We start from the raw sequence: 26,721 nt of genomic DNA on the forward strand, positions 1-26,721 counted from the left end.
TGAAGAATCAATGTGTTTTTTTATTTAGGAAGTTCTTTGTCACAGCAGAAATACATTTAAAATGGCACATTAAAATGGTTCAGTGAATTTAATATTATAAATTAGGTTAATTAGTTTATAGATATTATACAAATTAGTTATCATATCACATTACTGTAGCAATGTCATGGAGTGTCAAAAATATCTATTGCATAATTTACAGCAAGCCGTTCAGATCAGGAAGGTGCAGGGAACCAATGAAACCACATGCTATGATGGAAAGGATTACTAAGCATTGTATATATTGGGCAAGTGATATTGAATAAAAGTGCTGTAAATGAAATGTGTTAAAAGTTCAAATTGAAATGAAGGTGTAAACTATGGCTTTAAATTTTCTGCTTCAGGTATATCATTGGTGCCCCAGAATTTAAGATTTGCATTTAGACTTCAAAGTTAGAGTTACAACTTACTGAAAATTGATAAATTTCTATTAGGTCTTCTTGAAAGTGCTGTTGTACATTGTTTCAATCTAAGCTGTGAAAAGTTCAGAAAAGTTAGAATTTAGCAATGCCTCATCAGTCTTAAACTCTTCAAGCTTTCAGCATGAAGTATCTGCTGTAGATTCAGAATATCAAAGCCTCAATATTTCTTGTACTTAATGAAATACTTTAATCTGAGGCGATCAGTAAAGTTGAGTCAAACTTTTAAAAGTTTATTTTGAGCAAGGAAGTAAAATATCCCTTTCTAATGCAGAAATCTTAAAATGAATCAAATTTGTAAAAACAAATTTATATTAACACAATATTTCCAGGTCAAAATAGTAGGCTTGGGAGATATTAACAGAATTTTAGAAATGTAGAGACATCTGCAAGCATTTGTAATGCCACCATTAATTTGTGCAAAAAAAAAACAAATACCACCAAGGTGTCAAGAGCAGTGTGATATTGAGCTAAGTGATTCATTCACTAATCTGGCATAAACATTAATTAATTACAAGCAATCATATTTGTAACTAAGAAAATAGTTAACACAGTTTAAACATTTTGCTGTGAACAAGTTTAAACAGTTATCAAAACCCAAATAACTGAGAAGACTGATGGATTTCATCTTAATTAACATACAAAGATTACAAAAACCTCCATTTGCAAAGTCTACTACAAAACAGCTTCCAATGAAAAAGAGTTACCAAAATTCTTAACACTGCAATCCAGCAAAAAAAGGAACTATTTTTAATTTCAATGAAGCTAATTGATCACTACTTGCACACTTTTGTTTCAAATTTATAGAATCAGACAACATGGATAATAGGGATATGATCAACTAAAGTCAGTTTGTCTCAACTCCTAAATCTGATTGAGATAAAAGTTGAAAGTAGGAGGATATCTTAAACAAGGCAAAAATAGAATGAATTAAACTCTATTCATATTCATTATTACACTGATCTATTTATAAGTAAAACAAATTCACCCAAGTAGCTGATTTTATTTATGTTTGGACTGCATAATACTTACAAGTTTTATCAGTTTACCACAGATACCAAGCAAGCTTCTAATTTCTGCTATTCAGATTAAGAATTTCAATTCTTCTCAATCTGGCCTCTAGAGTTCTAAACATTAAAGTGCATAATTCTGAAGTAATGTCATTGGATTTAGAAATAACAGCAAATGTCAGTCAAACAATAAGATTCAATGAACATCATAAGCAACTGCATGTTCAGATGTCGCAAGCCTTGGGAATATGCTTTAACCAACGAAAAGAACAGCGTAAAGTGTTTAAACAGGTTTCACAAATTATAATTTCTCACTTAGTTGTTTTAGATTACTATTCAATTAATTAACCAAAAGGCAATTAAAGGCAAAGATTTCAATTAAAATAATAAACCTAAGCACTTTTGTCTGGTAAACAATAAACGTAACAGTTAATTTATGACCTACCTAGCTAACTGATGCATGACTTTTCTCAATGAACACTCACAATCATTCTAACAATGATTCGAACATGCATCTAATATTTAGGACATTAAATCAGATTGTCTTACATGACAAATTATAAAGTTGTGAGCCAACAAAAGTGAAAAATCTAAATATCTTACATCAATTATTCTTGCACAGAATCCATGTTTGAAATGTTTTAAAGTGAAACTTTCCTCAATTATTACATGATCACATTCCTAAAAGAGGGCAAAAAGTGACAAATATGTTACCCCAGTAAATTTAAGTTAATTCCTCAGTTAGAATTAAAATTGAATGTGAAAATATGATAGTTGGCATCCCTATTTAACTATCTACAATAGACTGGACCAGAGTAAATCTCTCCAACTTCCTTCGTTAATCTTTAATGTGCTAATTTAGATAATGTGTCAATACAGTGAGAGCTCACTTAGCAAAATGAGGGATAATATGGAAAAAGTTGGTTCATCTAATAAAACTCTGTTGAAATATTTCCTTTAATTTACAACATATGAAAGTTCAAATGAAGAATAAAATAACTATTTACTTAAATCTAGTTAACATACACATATCATGCAGTTTGTACAGTTAGTCATTATTTTACAGTTGTAAATCAAATTAATTTCTCACACTACTTAGAACTTCTTATGTGCCCAATTATTCTATCAATGGTTTACTGGTTATTGACTGTTTCTGTATTTTAAACACTCAGACAAGGCGAGTTGTGTAGTTGTGCAAGGTTGAGATCTTCAGATCTTTTGTAATGATAGGTGGTGTTTCTTCCACAGTCCACATACTGATACTTTTCAAGTGAAACCTGTTCTGTATGTCCAAAGTAAGATGTGGTAACAGTTGCTCTGAAAGGATGAGAAATCACCAGTGAAACAACGCAGTCCATAACTTTTAAAAATAGACGTGCAAGTTATATTAATTTTAAAAAGGTACTTAGTTATGAATAAGTTTTTTGTTTCATTTCCTATTTTCTCATAGAACGTAATAGCTCCTGTACAATGATTTACTTTATTTTAAGTTACAAGAATATTACTCAGTGAAGCTAAGGATATGAGAGAACAAACGCTGAAAGATAGCAAAAGAATATTTTCCAGGTTTCTACACGGATCCATTTTTAGAATAGTTGCCAAGAGTTACATGCATATCTCATCGTTGCAAGCTAGCTACTTTAAACTGAACCAAGAAGAAAACCAAAAGACCATAAGGTACAGGAGCAGAATTATATTGAAAGCGTGAATTGTTCATTCATTGCATATTTTAAAATTGTTAGTCTCCTAAATTAATTTTACTTGTATTCACAGTGACAACCATTTTGCATAAACATGCAGCTGCAAAAAGATAATAGCAAGGTATCTAATTAACACTTCAACTTCAGACCACAGTAACAATTAGCCTAGCTTTATTCGTGCTGTTTCAAATGCTATATTTAACAGCACAAGAATTGAATAATTAAAGCTCGATCTTTAAATACATTTTACCTCTTTTGCTGTGTTTGCATAATGTTCCAATAATGATGTTTATGAGTTTATATTTTGAGACTGTAGTTTTGAATTTAAGATAAATGAAGGAGGTACGCATTCTGTTCTGCAGTCTGCCCAACAGTGACACAGAAATATAGAAAATAAGAGTAGGCCACTTGAGCCTTCTCCACCATTTGTTACGATCACGGCTTAGCATCCAAATTATCAGTCTGTTTCCTTGTTTTCCTCCCCATCCTTGGATCGTTTTAGTCCCAAGTGCTATGTCTAACTTACTGAAATTGTACAATGTCTTGGTCTCAACTGCTTTCTATGGTAGTGAATTCCACAGTATCACCACACTCCGGGTGAAGAAATTTCTTCTGCGCTCAGTTCCAAATAGTTTGCCTGCATCCTTAGACTGTGACCCCCTGGTTCTGGACTCACCCACCATGTTTATCCTTCAACCAATGCCATTAATAAACAGATGATTTGATCATTCATCTCATTTCTGTTGTGGAATCTTGTAAGGATGAATTAGTGATCTTGTTTACTTCAAGAACAATAGCAATCACAATTCTAAAATGCTTCAATCGCTCAGAAGTGCTTACATAGAAGTCATGAAAGCTGCCGAAATAATGGACAATCTTTATATTTACCTTTGCAATGGTTAAGCTATTTGGCACAATATCCAAGAAAGACTGTGATTTTGGCTATACTATTTATTCAGCATTCTATGACATATGCCCTTAAAGCCCATGACCAATCAATAACAAGTGCCTGCATCCAATTCATAACAGTTTCTGAATATACTTTTCTAAATTTACACAATATGGATTCTGTTTAACACATTTTAACAAGAGGTCAAAGCACATTCTCTATCAAGTTCATACATTTAACATATAACATGCTATTAATATACTCACTGCATCATAATCACAATATTATGTACTTTGATTGATGTCAATGTACAGTAGTCACTGTAATAATGAAGAAATAACTGAGGTTATGATAGTAGACAAATTAGACAAGGTAATTTTTAGCTAAAACACTATTTCATGTGCATTGTATTCTTGTTCAGGCTGCTCCCCCACTCTGGCATTTAACAGCATTAATTTAGGATGTGACAGAGAATAAATAATATTCTTTAGTTTAAATTCCTGAAAACTCGCTGCTGAAATCCTTAACTGGAATACACGCTCCAAGAGTAGACATAAACTGTTCTTTTTATCCAAGATATATTGATTACAGGCAATAAGTGAGCACATTTTCTGTCCATGACATTCATGGACATAGATTTAAGGCAACAGGCAAACCATGAAGTGGTAGTAAAAATTACTCAGCATGTTAGGATGACCTAAACTACACTGCCAGAGAAAGCAGTGGTAGCAGATTCGACAATTTTCAAAACAAATGGGATAAATACTTGGAAAAACTTTTTTTAGGACGATAGGAAAAGAGAAATCAAAAGGGATTTCTGGTGTGTTTCCAATCAGCCAGCACAGTCCACCAAATGGCTCTGTGCTAAATCACTCCAAAATAAGGCTATTCTGAATAAACCAAATTGTGTTTTAGTTAGAACAGAAGAGATGTGGAATATAAAAACTCTATAAGGAACCTTAAATACTACATTCAGTGCAGTGCTCCACACTAAAGAAAGAAAATTGGAACTTTAAATTGTGCACAATCCAGATGCAATAGGATGCTGTCTATTTTGAGAAAATGTAGAGATACGAGGAAAGAAAGACTGGAAAACTTGCAGTTTTGTTTATGAAATTAGAACAATGCATTGTATTTACTCACAGTCTGCGAATATTTAAGATTATCAAAGGATGAAATAAGATACTGATTTCCAGTAGTTGGCAAATTTACCATGAGATTTTCATTCAAGTACGATATATAAATTTTTGTATTGATGTCTAGTCAACAAATATTTTATAAAATGTGAAACCATTCACATTAGCAGTAACTAAGAGCTTTGATTGTTTTGTCTGGTAGGAGAAAGTGAGGACTGCAGATGCTGGAGATGATTAGATTAGATTACTCACAGTGTGGAAATAGGCCCTTCGGCCCAACAAGTCCAGACCGACCCTCCGAAGAGCAACCCACCCAGACCCAAATCGGAGTCTAAAGCGTGATACTGGAAAAACTTATGCCAGAAACGTCAATTCTCCTGCTCCGCAGATGCTGCCTGACCCGCTCTGCTTTTCCAGCACCACACTCTTGACTCATTTTGTCTGGTGATTGGTAAAGCCTATATATTTGTGGAACAAAATCCTACAATTCTGTTGTGGATACTTAACTTTAAACATCACATGGAGATGGACTTTAGCATCTAAACATGCAGTCTTGGCAGTCGTTTGTCATTGTTGTGACCATTATTATGAATTTAGTTTTCAAAAGATATCATAAAAGTTTTTCAGAGTTCCAACAAGACTTAAACGCATTGCAAGATATAACATTAAAGACCTACCTCTCTGGTATCTAACAAATGGATTGGTTTAAGAGTTCAATACATTTTAATTTTGGGTTCAGTTGAAGATTTATTTACTTAAAGTAACATTTTGAAGTTATTTTCTAGTTTATTACCCCTTTCATTGAAAATTATAAATTACTTGACCAAATAATCTAATTAGTAGGACTGGTCTAATTTACTTTGTAAAGTTCTAATTTAACCTTCCCAGTAAAGTCAGATTTCATTTGAATAATAAGTCCTTATTTAAGGTACAACTACTTTTCTTCACAATCTCTTTTTTTCCCCCATCTAAAGAAAAATTGTAATGGATTTTAAATAAACTTGGTCTATTGTCTCTGATCCCAAGTTTAAGATGCAGAAAGACATCAGATAACTACAGCAAAGTTCAATAATAAAAACATAACTGCTGGCATCTGACCAAAGCTATCCAATGTGTTCATTGTCCCAGAGATCTTAAAGTTTGGAAACACTCACTGCTGCCTAATTGTGTCAAATACAATATGGCAAGGTTTCTCTTGCAGAAGAGAAGTAGGACTCTCGCCAGCTCTCTTGTTAGCAGGTAGGTGCCCTGTTGCATGGATTGAATTCCATCTAATGTTTTGGATCTGTAACTTTTCTTCAGATGCGCAACTTCCAGTGTCTTGCTTTTGCAATTAAGTTATTCAGAAAGAACTTTTCAGCAGTCAATAAAACAATTAAACAGGCTGTACAATTTTCAATACAAATGTAAAGACAGCTCAATTAATTACAACTTCCCACTGTGTTTTGAGATAGTTTTGACAAGTTATAAAATGTCATGACTTCTAAAGTGTGTGATGGGACTTTGAAATGATCTGGACATTTTTCTGTCTTTTTGGTTCTTTTATTTCTCCTTTTTTTAAGTACTAGTTTTGTAACCAAGATGGCGCTGATGAATGGCAACTTTGTATACTTTTGACTGTTTCCGTGTTCCTATACTAGATCACACATGACAATAATATTTAATTATAATGTCTAGAATGAAGGACTATCGATTAAAAAAATAAATAGAACAGACTTCGAACAGAATACAAAATAAGCTTCTTTACATAGAAATAGGAGATGATTCACTGCACGTACAAAGTTAAAATATTCAGGTTGAGGAGACTGGATAGGTCAGAAAAAGCGAGGAAGGGAGAACAGGACAATTCAATGTGATTAGAACTATTAGCTTATGTTAAAGTTAACTGCTGATATTCAACCGAATAACTTTGTTTGCACATAGAAATGTATGTAAACTGTAATTTGAAAGAGATCTTGTTTTTGTAGACTTAATATTCAGTGGATCTGCTTACTACAAAACAAAAATCAAAGGCAATTGAATTGTATAGCCATAATAAAATACATGAGTTGATCAGCCCACACTATTAATAAAACATCAAATTCTGATGACTAGCAAACAAGGGAGGCACTTAAGTGCAAAAAAAAAGGTAAATGAGATTCATCCTTAGTGTCAGGATTTTATTTGCAAGACAGGGCTGACCTGGAGCTTCGGAGGCTGAAAGGTGACCTTATAGAGGTTGACAAAATTATGAGGGGCATGGATAGGGTAAATAGGCAAAGTCTTTTCCCTGGAGTCAGGGAGTCCAGAACTAGAGGGCATAGGTTTAGGGTGAGGAGGGAAAGATATAAAAGAGACCTAAGGGGCAACTTTTTCACACAGAGGGTGGTATGTGTATGAAATGAGCTGCCAGAGGAAGTGGTGGAGGCTGATACAATTGCAATATTTAAGAGGCATTTGGATGGGTATTTGAATAGGAAGGGTTTGGAGGCTTATGGGCTGAGTGCTGGCAGGTGGGACTAGATTGGGTTGGGATATCTGATTGGCATGGTTGAGTTGGAGCGAAGGGTCTGTTTCCATGCTGTACATCTCTATGACACGATTTAAGGGACCTGAGCTTTTCAATCTGAAAATGAGGAAATCCAAGAAGTGATCTTGCAAATTATTTGAAAGAAGTTAACCCAAATTATGATTAAATCGTTTCTTTCTTGGAGACATGACTTAAATGGTGTTCATGAACTGCTTGACACAAACTTGAACCATTCAGAATTCTATTGCCATGAAAATCAATTTTAAAAAAAAGGACTCCAGGTAATCACATCATGAATCATACTCAACATTTCTGGAATGAATTTAAGATTTTGCAAATTTCAAGAACTGATAGGAAAAGAAATTTCTTTTATGATGAACTTGGTCATGCGAATTTTACATGTCTCAGTGCAAGTTTCCAGCATTCAGAACTTGCGCAAAGTCTAATGTTTGTTTGCCAAATTACATAATCATATTCACTTGAAATAAGTTGATTAAAATAAGTTTATGATAGTTTGAGAGAAATGCTACTTACTACATGTAGCTCATTTGGTCTCCTATTATAGTATGAACAGAATAGTCGATCTAAGAAAGAAAGTAAATTATTCAAAATACGTAACAATGTCGCATAAAACTCTTCTACACTAGGTTTGATGCAACACAAAAAGCATTTTAACCTAATATGGAAACAGATGAACTAGAAGATTATTTTAATAAACAAATAAGTTTGAGCCATTTAGCCCTTTGAGCTTGCCCCATCACTTAAGAACATCTTTGCAGACTTGATTGTAACCTAAACTTGCACATTCCAACTTAGTCGTGATAACATATTACCTCCTCTCTTAACAAGAAATATCCAATTCTTCCTTAGAAATATTTAAAGGCTCTTCTGGAGAAGTGGAGACAGCAGAGTTCCAAAGATGCAGAACTTCCTCATCTGACTTAAATAGGTAACCTTCTACTTTAATTCTAGTTTCCCAAGGGGAACATCATTACCACATCTACCCCATTTAGCACCCCCACCTCTCAAGGACCTTTCAATCAAGTTTCCACTGACTTTTCGAAAATCCAGTGGATAAATTCCAAATCTATCAAATTTACCCTTAAAATAACACACCCACTGTAAGTATTCATCTACTAAACCTTTTCTGAACCAATTTCAATGTATTGACAACCTGCCCCAAATAAACAGTTCAATACTTGACAATATTATAGATGTGGTCTCACCAAAGCCCTGTATAAATGGAATACTTTTGCATTTTGGAGAAGTGATGGCCTTGTGGTACCATAACCAGATCTTTAATCCAGAAACTCAGCAAATATACTGGGAATCTGTAATCAAATCATGCCATGGTAGACGGTGGAATCTGAATTACATAAACATGTGGAACTAAAAATTGTTGCAAAAACTAATCCCTTCAGCGAAGGAAAAAGCCATCTCACCTGCTCTGGCGTACACATGGCTCCAGACCCACCGCAATGGCCTAGCAAGCCATTCAGTTGTATCTGTTGCTATGAAGTCTCAAAGACCAGCCACCTGGCATTGAATTAGGCACTGGAATTTACATACCCAAGGAATCATAACTTACAGTGTGCTAATACCACCAATCAGTCTAAGAGGGGTCCTGTCCCACTGGCATGATAGAACGAGGACTCAGCTTGTCCAAATCTCATTGCGTTATCAGAAACATTGACTGAAACCTTTATTTCACTCATCTAAATCATTAGCATATATTGCTAATAGCTGGAGTCCCAGTACCAATCGCTGCATTACCCTATTAGTCAACTGCCTGCAATTCAGAAAAAGACATTTATTCCTTCTTCTTGTTTCTCGTCTGCTAGCCAATTTTCTGTCCATCTCAAAACACTAATCTGATCCTATTTAATTTAATTTTACACATTAATCTCTTATATGGGACTCTGTTGATAGCCTTCTAGAAGTCCAAATAAACCACATCCACTGGCTTCATCAACTCTACCAGTTACATCCTCAAAAAGATTCCAGTAGATTTGTCAGGCATGATTTCCCTTTTGTATTTCCATGCGGACTGTGTCTAATTCCTCCACTGTTTTTGAAGTCTACCATCGATGCTCAGTAGTAGCAGTGTGTACTATCTGCAAGATGCATTACAGATAATCACCAACTGGGCCACCAGAAACAATCCTGGGGAAAGTGGAATCTATTATTCGGACAGTCTATAGCTGAACAAGGCTGTGGCATGTGTTCCAGCAAATTGTATAGTTGAGGAGGGTGAGAGGGTTTTGAAATAAATAGTGGATGCAAGGAATCAAATTTGGAAAGACATGGTGAATCAAAGAATACAGATGGACTGCACAGCTCCTCATATTGCCTATGCTGAAACCCTTGCCTCTTCCTGCCTTAGGTCATTGGTTCCTTCATGGATAAAACTGGATCAAATCCTTGCTACTGTGGCCCGTGAACAGATGTCTGAATCTCAGCACTGGGCTGGCAACACAACTTTTTGGGCTCTCGCTACTGTTGCGAACAAAAAATTAAACTCACTATACGGTCTTCTACTCCCACTACAATATTTTCAACTCCTCATACATAAATGGCTTCCGTGCCAAGGCCAGATGCTCATAGACACTCATTGGAGTGATAGATTCCATCTCACCAAATGTAAGTAATCTAACGTCTTTCCAAAATAAAGTAATACAAAAATATGTTTTAACAGAGCAAGGATAGCCAGCATCTTTATTGGCTTACAAAGGAATTGCCATTCAGAACATGTACAGTAGATCATACACAAAATTCACAACTCATTTAGGGAAATGGCAAATAAAATCAATTAAATTTCTTTTGTTTCAGAAGGATAGCATATGATCAAGAAAACAATAAAAGGAAAAAAGGTTTTGCTGCAGATTACCTGTTTCATATCTAGAGGTCCAATTTGGGTAATATTGCTTATCCGTGATTTCCCAATAACTGTTTTTGAAAACTGCACTTGAGCACTAATGTTTGCTACATTCACCGAATAGAAGTTGTTATTTGTAATATTTAAAGTGCTCTGCAAAAAGGACAAAACAACAGAATGAAAAGCAACTTCACTTCCATATATCCTTAGAATAAACAAAACTCAACTTCGCACATCTGTAACTGAAAGCTATTAGCAGTTTAACTTCAGTTTCAACTTTCCATATAATGATATTCTGAATTGCATAGCTTTAATCATAGTACTTGAAATTGGCAAGGGCTGCCTGTATGGGAGTGGGAATAAGAAGGGAGACAAAAAGAGTGACTTGTTAGGAAACCAGATCTGGTCAATGTTAACAATGGCTGTCTATGGACCTCTATTTAGATTGTCACTACAATTCATGAATTAATGTTTAATTACAGATAGAGGAAATGAGGACTCTGATGATACAGTGGTAACGTTCCCAACTCTGGACCAGATAGAAGCCCCACCTGCATCAGAGCTGTGGCCAGAGGGGTATAATAATATCCCTGAACAGGGTATTTGGAAAACATCTAGACACAAGAAATAAGATGATCAAAATGTGATAAGAACATCAGAACACACGTGGCATCATGTTTGCAGGAATAAAAAGCATAGACTTTGAAAGAAATAACAAGCCAACTGTAGCTGGTAGAATCAGTGAGAAGTAAGAAGCATTTTACCTAGACATTGACCACTTTTTGTTTAATGTAACTTGTGTGTCTCAAATTGCCCTCAATATGGCAAGTGTCTCTGTGTGCAAAATTCATTTTCCTTAGCTTAGGAAAAGAAATAATGTCAACCCAAAGCTACTATTCTTCACTGTCATTTCATTACTTTCGATGTAAGTGGAAAGCAACTTTAATTTCAGTACTAGGCATAGTGGTACTATAACTTCAAAAACTCTCAAAATTAAGTGAATTGCCCAGCATTAATAACAAAGATAATTCTGATTGAAGGCTAGTACCAACCAATAAGTTGCTAATTTTATGTGAACAATCAAACTGTACGTCAGAATATTCTCCCATGCTTATTTTACCCCTTGGGATTGAAAGGTAAAAAGAGATGAGAAAATGTGATTGGGTGGGTTACCTTTTGTGAAATACTAGTTCAGTTTGGACAGGCAAGTTTAAAGATTATGCAGAAAACCTTGAACAACGCTGCCCAACAATTATTTTGTTGAAACAGTGACAAATGCTAATAAGTGACATTTTAAAATCAAATAATAGTTGAGTCAACTGCAGCAAAACAACCAGGTTAGTTTGACAAAGACAGCTGACTTAACCAACTTTGGAAGAAATCGGAGACCACAGAATTGGTCTTGAACATAAAAGTCATGCTCTAGATATTCATAGCACTGAAGCATTCCCAAAGTCAATGGGTAAGATAGTTTTTTTTAAAAAAAAGGCATGGCAGCAATCAACAGTTCATTCTTCCAACTAATAATACAAAAGGATGGAGATCTCTTTTTAAACAGCACTCTGAACAAAACTGGACTAAAAAGTTTTCTTGCAATGAGGAAACAAAGTAGGCTATTCTGTTTAAGAAAAGGAAAAAACTTTTGAAAAACATTCTAAATATTAAGGTTCCATTGTTTAAGAAGGAATGAGAAATTTAAATACAAGCTGTAATAACTCCATCAAGAGCACTTTTTCTTGACATTAAGTGGAAATGTCAACAAGTGTTTTGTCATTTAAATCATTATCGGCAGGAGCATAACAAAACACACCAAGGAACCACATAAGTTGCATAGTTCCATGAAATAAATTGTAAATCTGCTTTTATCAATTTAACAGTTCAGGACTTACCGTGATGTTGAGATAAACTACCCGGTGGATTTGGTCATAACTGACATAAATGGACTTCACACCAACATAACTCACATCAATAGATCGTGGGAAGAGGAAAAATACTGCTAGTCCAGAAAGTAGCAAACAAAGGACTACTGATGAGGTCACATACAATTTCCTGCAAGACATAAGAATTCATTTTTTTTAAAAAAAGCACACAAAATGTTGTGCGATTGGAATAAATCAAAGCTCAGCATCCTCTGACGTATTCAATCTATCAATCAACTGAGTTACTTGTGCTGTCCCTTCTTCAGTACTTAATTGTTAAGTAGTTGTGCCATTCTTTATTCCACATATCCATATATAAATTATATATTAAATATGGTTTAATTAAAACATTAAAACAACCTGTGGTATCTGTTACCGTGTGATCTTAATCTGGTCACCGAATTCTCACAAACTGCTTAAAGTATCCTTGGAGACTTTTTTGTGCACCATATATGTTTTGTTGGAAGTGACTCAGATTGTGATGTCATAGCAACATGAAAAGTCGGTGTGGTAAATAAACTTCACGTTGCTCACTCACAGAATCCAACTATTAGTGCTGTGTGTTCTGTGGACTCAATCTACTAAAAAACAGGATTGTGGGAGCCAAGATGGAATCACAATATTGAAGTACACATTTACAAGCTGATGGATCATTTTTGAGAGATTGAAATGTAAGCTTCCTGCCATGTGTATGGTGCGTTTTGTGGAGAAGATCAAGAAGGGGAGATATCTTGGTTGCAAAATTTGAAGCATATTCGAACAGAAAGTTAACAAAATCAGGACACTTTTGTAAAGTAGCAGTAACATATTATTTAAAAACATGCATAGAGAAACCAAAAGCGCAAAAAAGACCACACTGCAATACAGATTCTTACACCAGTATTTTAAAGAGCAAAAGGATAGTTATCAAACACTTAATTATGCATTTAATTATGGATTAGTTATTTAAAGAAAAAAAAAGTATTTTATGAATTAGCAGATAATTGACTCCATCCATTCCTGACAGCATCAAAGAAACATGGTCTTGTTTTTAAAACGCTAAAAATGTCAATTCATGTGAGCCAACTCTTCAGGTCAACCTACTCACCAACTGTGTATTAGAGCTCATCCTACTGAAATAAAAGATAGAGAAAATGCATAAACTGCAAAGTAAAGTCAGCCTAAATGTGCACGACACCAAATTGGCAATGGAAGGTAGTCTTAATATCTGAACTGGATCATTTTGATAGCTAAACACAGCAGATCCAGGAAGCTGTGTCAGAAAGTGACCAGCAGCAATAGCTCAAAAAGATCGAGCAGTGGCCTGCATGCCTCCAACAGATACCCAAGGTGGTATGTTCTCTCTGGCCATTTACAGATAAATTAAGATTTGTCCACAATTTAATCTGCAAATGGGCAGTAAATCTTAACTCCACAAGCTCTATGTTAAGATATACTAGACTATTCACATAGTTGAAAATCACATGGACTATAACCTGGCTTTGAGAATTTTTTTAAACTTTGCCCAACCCAGTCCAATACCGACACCTCCACATGATCGTCACATATGTCATGTTGTTGCAGAAAAATTGAAAAGTTGGTGCATGAATTCATATATTGGCTCAGCATTGATCAGGTCATCATGCCAAACATTCAAGCAAGATGCAAGCTCAATCTAAAGAAACAAACAATCATATTATTACCAAAGGGTTTTCCTTCAAAGGGAAAAAGAGAGATGTCGTATTATGGCATAAATTCCAGATAAGACCTCTAAGGTGACACCATGACAGATGACTTTTTGGCATTAATGCAATTGATTCACCTTCAGTTATTGTCTCTGTGCAATGGAGTCAGTGTAGTCAATCAATCGTGTCTAATGAACAATAACATTAATAAGCGCTGAACCTAGATAGCACATGGAAGTCTTTGATATTGTGGGCTTTTAAACAGTGAATATTGTTGCTAAACATCAAGTATTTAATTGAGAGAATCTGAAGCATATATTTTAAGGACCATCATGTATCAAAGTACAAAAGGGCATCACTTAAAATAAAGGAAGATGGTATGGTAGTTCAAGTTCAATCATCTCAGCCACAGGACAATATGACAGGGGTTACGCAGGGCAGTGTTCATGACAGAACAAACATCATAATAACTAATTAAATCAATCAATCAGAACACCCCTCAAGCATTCAATAAGATCATAGTGGATTTGCCCAGGCTTCAATTCCTCTTTTGCACTGGCTCCTCAAAGCCCTGAACTGCCTGGTATTCTAGATATTATCTCTTTAAATACTTTGTGATCTAATCCCCACAACTGTCTGATGTGAAGAATTCCAGACGTTTGTTACTCTCTCAGGTGTAGAAATTCCTTTGCTTCTCAGTTTTAAATGAGTGTCTCCTTATACTATAACTATAGCCCTTAGTTCAAGATTCCCCAACTCGTTCTGATGATTAAATGAATGCATAACAAGTTATCATCATATAACTCAGGTAATCTTAACCCCTTCCATAGAAAATATGAATTCCACACTATGTTTTGCTTTATTAGTTCCAGAGTTGAAATTAGTCTTCTGAGATGGTTTATCTGAATCAAGTCTGCAGCAAGTTTAATTGGTTGAAGTTTGATGCTCACAAACTGGAATCAATGGATATCAGAAGGCAAACTCTCTGCTGCTTTGGGAGTCATACCTATTGCGTAGGAAGATGGTTATGGTTGTTGGAGCTCACCTCATCTCAGATCTGGAATATCTCTGCAGGAGTCCCTCAGGGTAGTGCCTGAGGCCCAATCATCTTCAGCTACTTCGGCTATGACTTTCCCTCCATCATAAGATCAGAAGTGGGGATGTTCAATGATGATTGCACAATGTTCAACACCATTCGAGAGTTCGGAGATGCTGAAGCAGTCCATGTTCAAGATTTGGACAATACAAAGCTTGGACTGACAAGTGGCAAGTAACATTCACACCACACAAACACCAAGGACCATCTCCAATAAGAGACACAATCTAACCACTGCCTCTTGATATTCAATTAAGTTACCATCACGGAATCCCCCACTAACAACATTCTGGGTCTACCATTGATCAGAAACTGTACTGAACTCATTAATAAAAATAGTTCTAACAGGTCAATGGCTAGAAATATAACACAGCAAGTGACTCACCTCCTGACTACCCAAAGCCTATCTACTACGTCCAAGGCACAAGTCAGGAGTGTGATGGAATAATCCCCATTTGCCTGGATGAGTACAGTTCCAACACCACTCAGGAACCGGACACCATCCAGGAAAGAGCAGCCGACTTGAATGGTGTTACATCCAGAATCATCCACTCCCTTCACCACTGATGCCCAGTAGAAACAGTGTGTATTATCTAAAGATATAGAAATTTGCCTAGATCCTGAGACAGCACATTCCAGACTCTTGACCATTTCCATCTAGAAAAACAAGGTCAGTAGATACATGAGAACACTTATCTACAAGCTCCCTTCCATTCAAATCAACACCCTGACTTGGAAATATATCACCATTTCTTCACTGTCACTGGGCCAAAATCCAGAAATTTCCCACCCTAAGGGCATTGTGGGTCAAAGTCAGCATGTGGATTGTAGTGGTTCATGAAGGCAGCTCATTACCTTCTTACGGGCAACTAGGGACAGAAAATAAATGCTAGCATCTATAGAACTGTACCCTAGTTTACAATAAACTCCATTAAAAATGAAGAAGGAGATAAGAAAATTACCAAGAGATTTTGGATTCAAATCACAGCCAGGATCATGTCATTGTACTCAGGTAGTCACTGAGAGAGAAGTCATTACATTTTGCTAACAGATGTACAAATTCAGGAAATCCAATCAGAAAGCACTTTCCTTAATGCTGTGTTTGCTACCACAACAGTAGGTGGCGCACTCACTCAGGAATTGCAGTGCTTGCGACATTGCCAGAGATGTCACAAGTAGCTGCCTGCAAAGATCAGACCACCCTTAGCAATGAGCAATTCAAAGTTATTTAATTGCAGAACCAATAAAATGCTTAATCTTTTCAAATTATTCTTTGATGTGCAGCCTTAAATGTTTTGAGATCTTATTCTGTCAGCCTAACATCACGGCTACTCACAGTTGAATGGAATGATGAGCCGAATGGCTAAGCAAGGGCAACTGCAAACATAACACATCAGCTGCATTAGTACCATGTGTCTTTTGGCAGAGTGGATGCTAAATTCATGCTCCAGGCATACAATGATTTCCAGCACAATCAACATCATGTACCAGTGCGATGGCAGGACACAAATCCTTTCTGTAAATTATGGAAATTGGCTAGAAAGCATGATCTTAAAAGACAACACTGTAGGATCAACCTTTACATTCCTACTTGGCAAACTGTGAGGCATTTGAATTTTAATTGTAGTGCACAAAGCATCTAACAACCATGCATAATATTTGCTGTACTATTTTTAAAAAATGTTTTAAGAGAACATACGTGCGCCTTGGTCTCAGTCTCTGATCGCTATAAGGAATCAAGGCCACAAGCTGGTTTTCTTGATCTGTATAGAGAAAAAACATCAAATTCAGGGCAGAATTAGAATAGGGTAATATTCTTTAAAAGCAAATAAGGAAAACCTATTCAAAACAGCATACAGTAGAGTGCTTTCATTACTACGTGTTACTTTTTACTTTTTTTCCCCAGAAGATATTTCTAATTATTTGCTTTTTTAAAAAAAGCACTGCTTTAGAATTAAATCTTATTGTCACTTGTACTCAAGTACAGGAAAAAAATCGACGTTTTGGGCATGAGCCCTTCTTCAGGAAACGAAATGTCAATTCTCCTGTTCCTTGGATGCTGCCTGACCTGCTGCATTTTTCCAGCAACACAATTTCAGCTCTGATCTCCAGCATCTGCAGTCCTCACTTTCTCCTCAAGTACAGGAATACAACAGTATAGTGAAAAATGTCCGAAATTTGCATTCACTGACACCACTTTGGTTACAAAACCAGTGTTTAACAAATCAATACAAGAAATCCAAGAAACAGAACTAAAGAAAAGAAAAATGTTAGAATCATCTTAAAAGTCCCATCTCAAAAAACTTGAGGAAATCTGGCAGTTTCCAAATTAGAAAGAATTAATATAAGTCATTTCTTAAAATTTCTCAGCTCAGTCCAAAGCATTTTATGATTGATATGATAGATATGATATTAAATTAAATATTTCAAAAACAGCAATCCTGATCTGCCATTTAAGATAGTATATTCAATTTCTTCATTTAAAATTTAGAAAGACAAACTTACAAGTTAATTTGTAGGTTAACAATAGACAAATACCACAAAGCCTGCCAAACTGTAATAAAACACAAGGGGCTTAATAACATTCTTCCAAAAAAGTATTGAACTTACACATCCAATCAGGTCTACACAGAACTCCACTGTCAAATGGGTTGACCTTAACATTATAAGGGACACCAAGGACGGACAATAAATATAGTTATGCCAGTACAGCACACATCCCAAAAATTAAAGCTTTGTAAAAGGACTTCATTACTTTGTGAAGCATCTCAATGCACTCTAAAACCAATGGATTACTTTGGAATTGCAGTTACTAATGACACACACAGCAGTTGATCACTGTTGGCCAAATAAATTCCATAAATGCTGAATGGACTTTCAAACAAACCACTAATAAAAAGTTGACTGTATATAGCCAAAAAGAGAGTCAGGTTTTATACGGGATACATAGACCTCATACTTCTTTGACAAGATTTTAAAACGTTAACATAACTCAATCTCTTCCCCTTTAGAGGTCATGGTTTATTCATAACTGTCCGGCATTTCATATGTTGCCATAAATATCTTAAGATTCAGTATGAAATTCTGATCAATTGAGCTGTCTTTACATTTGCAATGAAAATTGTTCAGCCTGCTTAAAAAATTATTGACTGCAGAAATACCCTTTCTGAATAACGTAATTGCAAAAGCAAAACATTGTGGAAGCTGCAGATCTGATGAAAAACTTTAGATCAAAAACATTGATGGAATACCATCCAAGCAACAAGGGGCTCACCTGCTGATTAGAGCTGGCAAGAGTCCCTCATTGCTTCTGTAGGAGGAACCTTACCATATTAATGAGTATTAGACACTCAACTGCCAGCAGTTGTTCCCAAGAATTTAAGATCTCAGAGGTAATAAACTCACCAGAGAGATATAGTCAGATGCCAGCAGCTTTCTGTTTTTATTTAGGAGCTTTGAAGCATTTATCCAGTGTCTTTTTGTATCTTAAGTTTGGGATTAGAGCCAACAGACAATGACATAAAATCAGAGATTGTCAAAAAAAGACAATTGTTGCAGCTTAAGGATTTATTATTCAAACAAAACTTGACTTTTACTGGGTAAGGTTAAATTAGAACTTTACAAGATACATTAGATCAGTCCTGTTAATTAGATTCTTTGGTATAAATAAATTTATCCACTGATGCTTAATTTTCAACAAATAAGTAATAAACTAGAACATACCTTCAAATCAATACTTTTTCGTAAATAAATCTTCTATTCAATCCAATTCTAAAGTGTACTGAATTTGTATAAATTAATACCAGTTTAACCTATCAAAATGCAAAATACCAGAGAGGTAGATCTTTAATGACCTCTTTTACAATGCATTTAAGTCTTGAGAGCTCTGAAATACTTTGAAAACTAAATTCATAATAATGGGTCACAATGACAATTTAATGCCAAAACTGCATGTTGAGATGCTAAAGTCCATCTCCAGCTGATCTTTAAAGTTAAGTATCTGCAACAGAACAGCAGGATTATGTTCCACAAATATGTATTTTTACCAATCACCAGACAAAACACCTCTTTCTTACTACTAACGTAAATAGTTTCAATTTATAAGATCTTTTAAAACTATTCATCAATACAAAAATTCTGTACTATTTGAATGAAAATCTCAAAGTGCAAATATTCAGAAGTACGCACCTCTTGGAATTCTTCCTGTTCCTTGACATGTTGGACAAGTAACACTGTCTCGACCAGTGAACTCCACATATGGAAACTGTGAAACATCCCCATTTCTACTACAGTCCTCATCATGATCTGCTGAAATATCTAGTTTGTCCCTATCCGTTGTTGATGTGCAGGACTCATAACTTTCACTCATGGGTCTGTGCAGCGATATACGAGATAGATTTTTCCCCATGGTTCAATAAACTCTTTAAGAGGAAAAAGAATGAAATGTAATTTAGCTTACATACACATGGACCTCAGAAACTCTTACCTATAAATCCAGTAGCAACAAAATCATCACTAACTGAGCTTTCAATTAAAACATAATTGAAACTGATGCTACATTAAAAAATAACATACAAAAACGAATAGCAGAGGCATCATTACTATGGCTGAAAATCAACACAATTGCTCCACTAAAGTGATATATATGGTACATTGCTGGCTCAACTGTGTCTCAGACTCGTCAGAAACCTTAGCCAAGCTATAACAATTAAATGAAAACAGTCTTGAATTTAAGAATTCTTAGAATCTGTAGAATTCTTCCCAGACCACTCTGACCTATCACCAACATTTTTCAGTGCTCCTCACTGTAACCACCCTGGTATGGTAGCGCCTGGTGTTGGAATGCCAAGAACCAATCCTCCATCATCCTCTTTGTCTCTGAACTTTATCCATTTTAACATTTCTACCACTGTATAGGTGAACTGCGCTGGAAGAATTATTTAAATAGTTTGATTCCAAAAGCTTAATTAGAAAGTTTTAGATAAAGTTTGGTTTAATCTGAGAATGTGAAAGATATGATATGCCTGCTTATTAACAAACTTAAAATTATTGGGATTAAAAATCAGGTGACTCCATTCAATTTTGCAACATCAGGTATTAACACATTCGGTATTCTCCAAGTAAAACATTTAGGTTTAAATTAAAATACTGCAGATGCTGTAAACCTGAAATAAAAACATGTTTCTGGTAAAACTCAAGCAAAATAGCCAAGATCTCTTTACCCAGGGTAGCAGAGTCCAAAACTAGATGGAATAGGTTTAAGGTGAGAGGGGGAAGATTTAAAACGACCCAAGGGGCAACATTTTCATGTAGAGAGTGGCACAGGTATGGAACGAGCTGCCAGTGGAAGTAGTGGAGGCTGATACAATTACAACATTTAAAAGGCATCTGAATGGATATAGGAGGTAGGAACAGTTTAGAGGGATATGGGCCAAATGCTGGAAAATGGGACTAGATTAATTTCGGATATCTGGTCAGCATGAACGAGTTGGATTGAACAATCTGTTTCCATGCTGGACAGCTCTATGACTCCAAGTCTAGCAGAATCGGTGCAGACCGTAGAAGTTAATCTTTCATGTTGAATATGGCTATTCACAAGAGTTGACGTACAGGTTGCAAAGACATAAATGAACTTCCTTGTCCCTAGATATTGCCAGATGAGTTTTTTCCAGCATATTTTGCTTTAAGTTAAGATACTTAGCAATTACTTGAATCCAATTTTCATGAAGCAGCATTTTGAGGACATGACAAAGCAGCACATGAGAATGCAAAACCTGAACACAAAAAAGTGTTGTTAAAGAACTTAAAGTGAACATTTTCTAAACAAAACATTAGACCAATACTTTTCATAAGGTTGGCTTGAGATGGCTCTAAATCTATAACAAATCTGCTGCCAAATTCAGTTAAAGTTTTCTACATAAATTTTCCTTGTGATAAATTTCCACTTTAAAAGGAACATTATCAAACAAAAGATAACACTGAACTACATAAAGTGATATTAGGCCAGACGACGAAGACTTCAATCAAAGCCCCAGCAGCTTTTAATGCATGTCTTAAAAGATGAAAACAAGGTAGAGAGGCAGGGAGGTACGACAAAAGGATTTCCAAAGCTTAAGCTCCACAACTGAAGGCACAGCCACCAATGGTTGAACAATTAAAGCTGAGCATGTTCAAGACATCAGAATTAGAGGAACACTGGCTTCTTGAATTATGGACTGGAGATGATACATAGGAAGGGGCAAGACCAGAGTTTTGAAAACAAGCTCAAGCATGTTAAACTCAAGACAGTGCCTGATTAAGAGTCAATGTAGGACAGCAGGCGCATGACTGATCGATAAATAGTACTAATTTAACAGGTAATGTTCTTAATGTGGAAATGATGCCTTTTTAAAGCTCAATTAAATCGTGTAGATCAAATGGGAACATTTAAGTATCTGAACAAAGGTTTCAAATAAGGATAGGGTAGAAATACACTTGAAAAGATAAGCACAGAAGATACAAAACATTTAAATTTAAATTCTCTACAATTCCAAGTCTTAGCCTGGCAAAAAACAGAAAATATTATTCAAACAGAAAATGCTAGAAATACGCAGGTCAGTCAGCATCTGTGAAGACAGAAACAGTTTTAAAGTTTCAGGTTGATAATCTTTAATCAGAAGTTTTATCAGCTCAGATGAAAGGACATTGACTTGAAACATTAACCCTATTTTTCTCGTCATAGAAATATTTAGCAGGTCAGATGGTGTCTATCTTTTTTTGTTTAATGTCAAATTTCCAGCATCTGCATTATTTGCTTTACTCACATCAAATGTGGAACACCTTAAAGTAATTATGTTTGTTTGTATGGTAATATTTTCTCAAAGAAAAAAAGATCAGCAAAATATTTTTTAGAAAGGAAGAAACACAGACTTAATACTTTGCAGCATTTTGTACATCAAGAGTTATGCTAACAGTGCATAAATCATAAAAGTCAACTTCACTGTGTATTTTATTCAAACAGTGTGGATAAGTGCACAAAAACGTAAGCAATCAAAAACTTCATTTTAAGAGTTTGTAGTTATCAATTCTAACCATCTCATCACTGTGTTTCAACTAAACCCGTAATAAAGTATTTGGTTTTGAAGAATGGATACATACATTATTAGCTAAATTTCATCTACTATAAACTACAATACGTTCAGCAGTACTTCAAAACTAGTCTGATGCCTTCCACAAAGGAAGCAGTCTCTTTCTACTCTCCACACATCCCCCCAACCATTCCTCACTGTAACAACAAATGTAAAGCTCTTTTAAAAATACTGGATGGGTAAAATAACTGAAAAGGTCAAACAAGTCTAGAAATCATTAAAACCTTGATGGTAATAGAAATGGCTAAAGTCAGGTTATTGCAGCATCTGGGGAGCCTGAAACAGTTAACAATTCCAAGTCTGTAAACTTTCGCCAGAGCATAAAAAATTTGATGACTGAAATTTATCCTTACTACCAGCTGACAATTATTATGATTTTCCCTCTACATGTTTCAAAGTTTTCTTTATACGGGGAAAGGGGAGCTCTGCTTTAGTAAAAGAACTAAATTCATAGAAGTTAAATAAAAGCAAAATCCAGTAAGTTAGATTTCAGGAGAGACTGAGCATCTGTAATCAACCACTAACTATACAGCAATTGGAATGGTTTCTGCAAAGGAATTTACAAGAACAACAAAATCAGACTGTTGAAAAAAGCTCAGCTAGCCTGGCAGATCTGTGGAGAGAAATCAGACATAATGTTACAGGTCAAGTGACCCTTCCTCAAAACAGCTCCTAAACATTAGCATCTGTGGAGAGAAATCAGAGTTGTCAGACCTGCTGAGCTTTTCCAGCAATTTGTTTTGGTTTCTGATTTACAGCATCCAGTTATTCTGTTTTTATATTAAATGAATTTACAATATTGTGGATGAACTATTTAATATGGAAGTTCAAGAAATTGCATATATTTACTGACGACAAACATGAAAATCTCCGAAATTAAAATAGATTCAATTAAAACTGCTTCATGCGTAGATGCATCTAGTGTAAAAAAAAGAATTGATTTGATTTGACACGACACTTGCATTTCAGTTAATAATAAAGTAGCATGCAGTGAGAAGTTTCAGCTGTCACCATTTTGATTAATTTAAGAATAAAAAGAATGCTGGAAATTAAGATGAAAAAGATGAAAGTGTTATAATTATATAAAATTTGGACAATTCATTTATGACTTCCATTGTCTAGTTTAGTATCCAACATAAATACCTGCCGATGTTTATCAAGCCTGAAAACAATGTCCACAGACAGAATAGACAAACAAGCTATTTCAGTTCTGAACAGGAATCACTGGACTCAAAACATTAAGTGTTCCACTCACTGAGGATTCTGCCAGACTTGCTGAGTTGCTTCAGCACTTTGTTTTTATTTCAGATTTCATAATATCCACAATATTGTTTCAAGGTGTTCCTCTCGAGTAGCACGAGCAAGTCTCTCCACCAGGATACTGATCTCCTACCAATTCAGATGCAACCCATCTTTCTTACACAGGTCATTTCTACCCAGAAGATATCGCAATGATCCAAAATGTGAATCCCAGGTCCTCAGCTACGCATTCATCTGCCCTATCTTTCTGTTCCTACTCTCACTAGCACATAACACCTGGAGTAATCCAGAAATTACTACCCTCGAGATTTACTTTTTAACCTCCTGTCTAATTTCCTAAATTCTCTTATGTCATTCGTAACATGTACAATGACCTTCGGCTGGTCACTTTCTCCTTGGGAGAATATTCTGTACCCTCTCAGAGGCATCCTTGAACTAACTGGACACCACTGCTGTACAAGTTTGCAACTGCCTGAAGGCCAAATATTTGCCCTTGTCTTTATTATTTTTCTTGGCATTAGCAGGCAATAAACTGTCTCAGACTCAAAATCTTGTGATCACTGTAGTAATAGAGTTTTTAAAAATGCACATTTTAATTCAAGAATGCCATGTGGCTAAAAAGGAATGTAAACTTTTGCTGAGATCAGCAGGGAGGTTGGAATAAAAGGGGAACCAATTCACCCTACCTCACCATGATCATGTGTCCCTTCTAAGTTATAGTCTAAGGATCTTAAAATAACAATCAAATCAATGAAATACAATAAGATAATATTAGTACATTTGAGAAAAAAAAAGACAGTAAGTTGAAAAAGATAGCTAATTTGTTAATCATCACTAAAAGTCTCTAAACATCAGGCAATCTGGATTTATCTTGTTAAAACTACAAGCTGCTGCTTGGAGACATGATCATGTCTTTCTAGGTGGAAGGTAACTCATCTCATTGACTAGTTTGCTAATTAGGGAGATAGTAATATACACTTCCAGACATCTGAGAAAGTCAGAATGCATGCTTTTTATAGTATATGATACTGTTATCTATATTTCTGCTGGTAAAAGCAAGTGTATGTTTCTAAGGCTAAAGTTATTAGTTGAATTACAAGCAGCAGGTTCAGATTAACAGTCATTCTGAGCAACTTCTAAGCTCTCTAAGGTTGGGAGCATTGACTCCTGGTCAACTTTTTAAAAGATGGGCTAGTTGGACAAAGAAAATATGTCAGTCTCTCAACTAAAGAAAAGGATATTATTCAACTGGAAAAAGTGCAGGAAAGATTTATAGTATGCTACTTGGACTGGAAGGTATGAATTATAAGGAGAGGTTGAATATACTGGGACTTTTTCCCAGGAGTGTTGGAGACCGAGGGTCATCTTACAGCGATTCAACAAAATTATGAGAGGCATAGATAAGGTATGGTTGGACTGGGGTGTACAAAGTTAAAAATCACAACACCGGGTTATTCCAATTAAACCTGTTGGACTATAACCTGGTGTTGTGTGATTTTTAACATAGATAAGGTAGGTGGGCCAACAGCTTTTCCCTGTGGTAGAAGAGTCTAAAGCTAAAGAGCATAGGTTTAAGGTGAGGGGGCAGAGATACAAAAGGGTCCAGTGGGGCAATTCTTTTCCCACACAGAGAGGGGTGAGTGTCTAGAACAGGCTAGTGGTGGAATCCAGTACAATTTCACCATTTAAGAAACATTTTAATAGGTACATGGATAGAATAGAGAGGGGGGGATATGGATCAAATGCAGGCAAATGGGACTACTTTAAATTGTGAAAACTGGGCAGCATGGGCAATTTGGGCTGAAGAGCCTGTATCCATGCTGTAGACTAATGACTATTTCCCCTGAATGGGATTGAGGGGACATCCTCAGAATAAAGAGGAAATCATTTAGGGTAGCGATGGGAAAGAATTTCTTCATTTAGAGAGTGAACCTTTGGAATTCATTACCCTTTATGGACTGCAAAAACTCAAGTCACTGAATACCATCAAGGCATAAGCAGATTTCGAAATAACACTGACATCATGAAATACGGGATTAGCAGAGACTGAAAGAAAGTAAATGATCAGTCATGAGATAGAATCGCCAGCAGATGAGCACATTCAACAGCTGAACGACCTACACCAACTTCTCAAAGCATTTCTTGTTTGAGTAGTTTGTTATCGCATTCTAGAATGCTAAACTAAAGGGGCAAACTTGCATGCAGAACGTGACTCATGCACTAGACAAAACACCCACATCACTTCATGCTGTATTTGCAAATACGTTGTACAACACCCAAACGTTTACAGATTTTCATTTTACGATTGAAACATCCGGATTTATAAAAAGGGCACAACTAGACGAGTGAGGTCGTAAGAAAGTATTCGCTTTGTTCAACACTGTCCCAATAAAACTGCACTAGCAGCAGGGAAATGTGAACCTTAAGCGTTATATTGGAAAGCATTTTTTTTAAAAAAGTTTATAACACATAACGTTAACATAAGATTGAAAATCTCATAAATTAATCTGGTAGTGTGAAATAAAAGTGCGCTCCACAGGTCTGAACAGGCCCAATAACACATTAAACAGAGCGTCCCAACTCAATGCCTGAACTGCTGTGCTCTTCCAACACCACTAATCCAAAATCTGGTTTCCAGCATCTGCAGTCATTGTTTTGACCTCAATGAGAGTGCATGCTGTTGACCAGCCTGAGTATAGGGGATTGGGCAGGGAGCGTGGGCTGAGCATTCTGACTGTCCCTGGGGCGGGTGCGCTCGCAGCTGCGCTGAAGCGGCAGGTGCTCGTGGACATTGTTCTGGAACCTCCCCCCCCACCACGCGCTGCCTCTGGGCCAACCGCCGACAGGCGGCCTCAAATAAATGTCTCCCCTCCCGCCACCACCCAACCGACCCTCCGGCAACTTTTTACCTCGGTGCCCTCTCCCACACAGCGGCGACTTCTTCGCTCGACGTCCGCGCCGAATCTGGTAGAGGGGTGGTGAGTAGTAGTAGTAGTGGCGGTGGTGGTTGTTGCTGCTGCGTGAGCTCATTAATCTCAGTAGAGGCTCATCCTGCGCTGTTGTTTCTTCCGCCGCCGC

General features: G+C 36.0%; 1 protein-coding gene across 1 annotated transcript; it reads right to left on the reverse strand.

Annotated features, from left to right (window-relative positions):
• On the reverse strand, positions 1 to 26,712 carry tmem106ba (transmembrane protein 106Ba). Its single transcript, XM_072575403.1, has 8 exons — positions 26,553 to 26,712; positions 19,445 to 19,677; positions 16,956 to 17,019; positions 12,467 to 12,626; positions 10,590 to 10,730; positions 8,237 to 8,286; positions 4,324 to 4,377; positions 1 to 2,785 (listed from the first exon to the last, which is right to left on the reverse strand). The coding sequence occupies exons 2-8, from the start codon at positions 19,662 to 19,664 to the stop codon at positions 2,629 to 2,631; spliced, it is 846 nt and encodes a 281-aa protein (XP_072431504.1). The 5' UTR covers positions 19,665 to 19,677; positions 26,553 to 26,712; the 3' UTR covers positions 1 to 2,628.
• Between the last annotated feature and the right edge of the window lie 9 nt (positions 26,713 to 26,721).

This window comes from Chiloscyllium punctatum, chromosome 8 (assembly GCF_047496795.1).
Source record: "Chiloscyllium punctatum isolate Juve2018m chromosome 8, sChiPun1.3, whole genome shotgun sequence".
In the NCBI taxonomy this organism is placed as follows: domain Eukaryota; kingdom Metazoa; phylum Chordata; class Chondrichthyes; order Orectolobiformes; family Hemiscylliidae; genus Chiloscyllium; species Chiloscyllium punctatum.

Excerpts from the sequence above, each read along its gene's own strand:
- tmem106ba (XM_072575403.1), bottom strand. The coding sequence starts at position 19,664 with ATGGGGAAAAATCTATCTCGTATATCGCTGCACAGACCCATGAGTGAA. Across the intron at positions 8,287-10,589 it reads GACCTCTAGATATGAAACAG|ATCGACTATTCTGTTCATAC; the intron begins GTAATCTGCAGC and ends TTTCTTTCTTAG. Across the intron at positions 4,378-8,236 it reads GACCAAATGAGCTACATGTA|TGACTACTGTACATTGACAT; the intron begins GTAAGTAGCATT and ends TCATTATTACAG.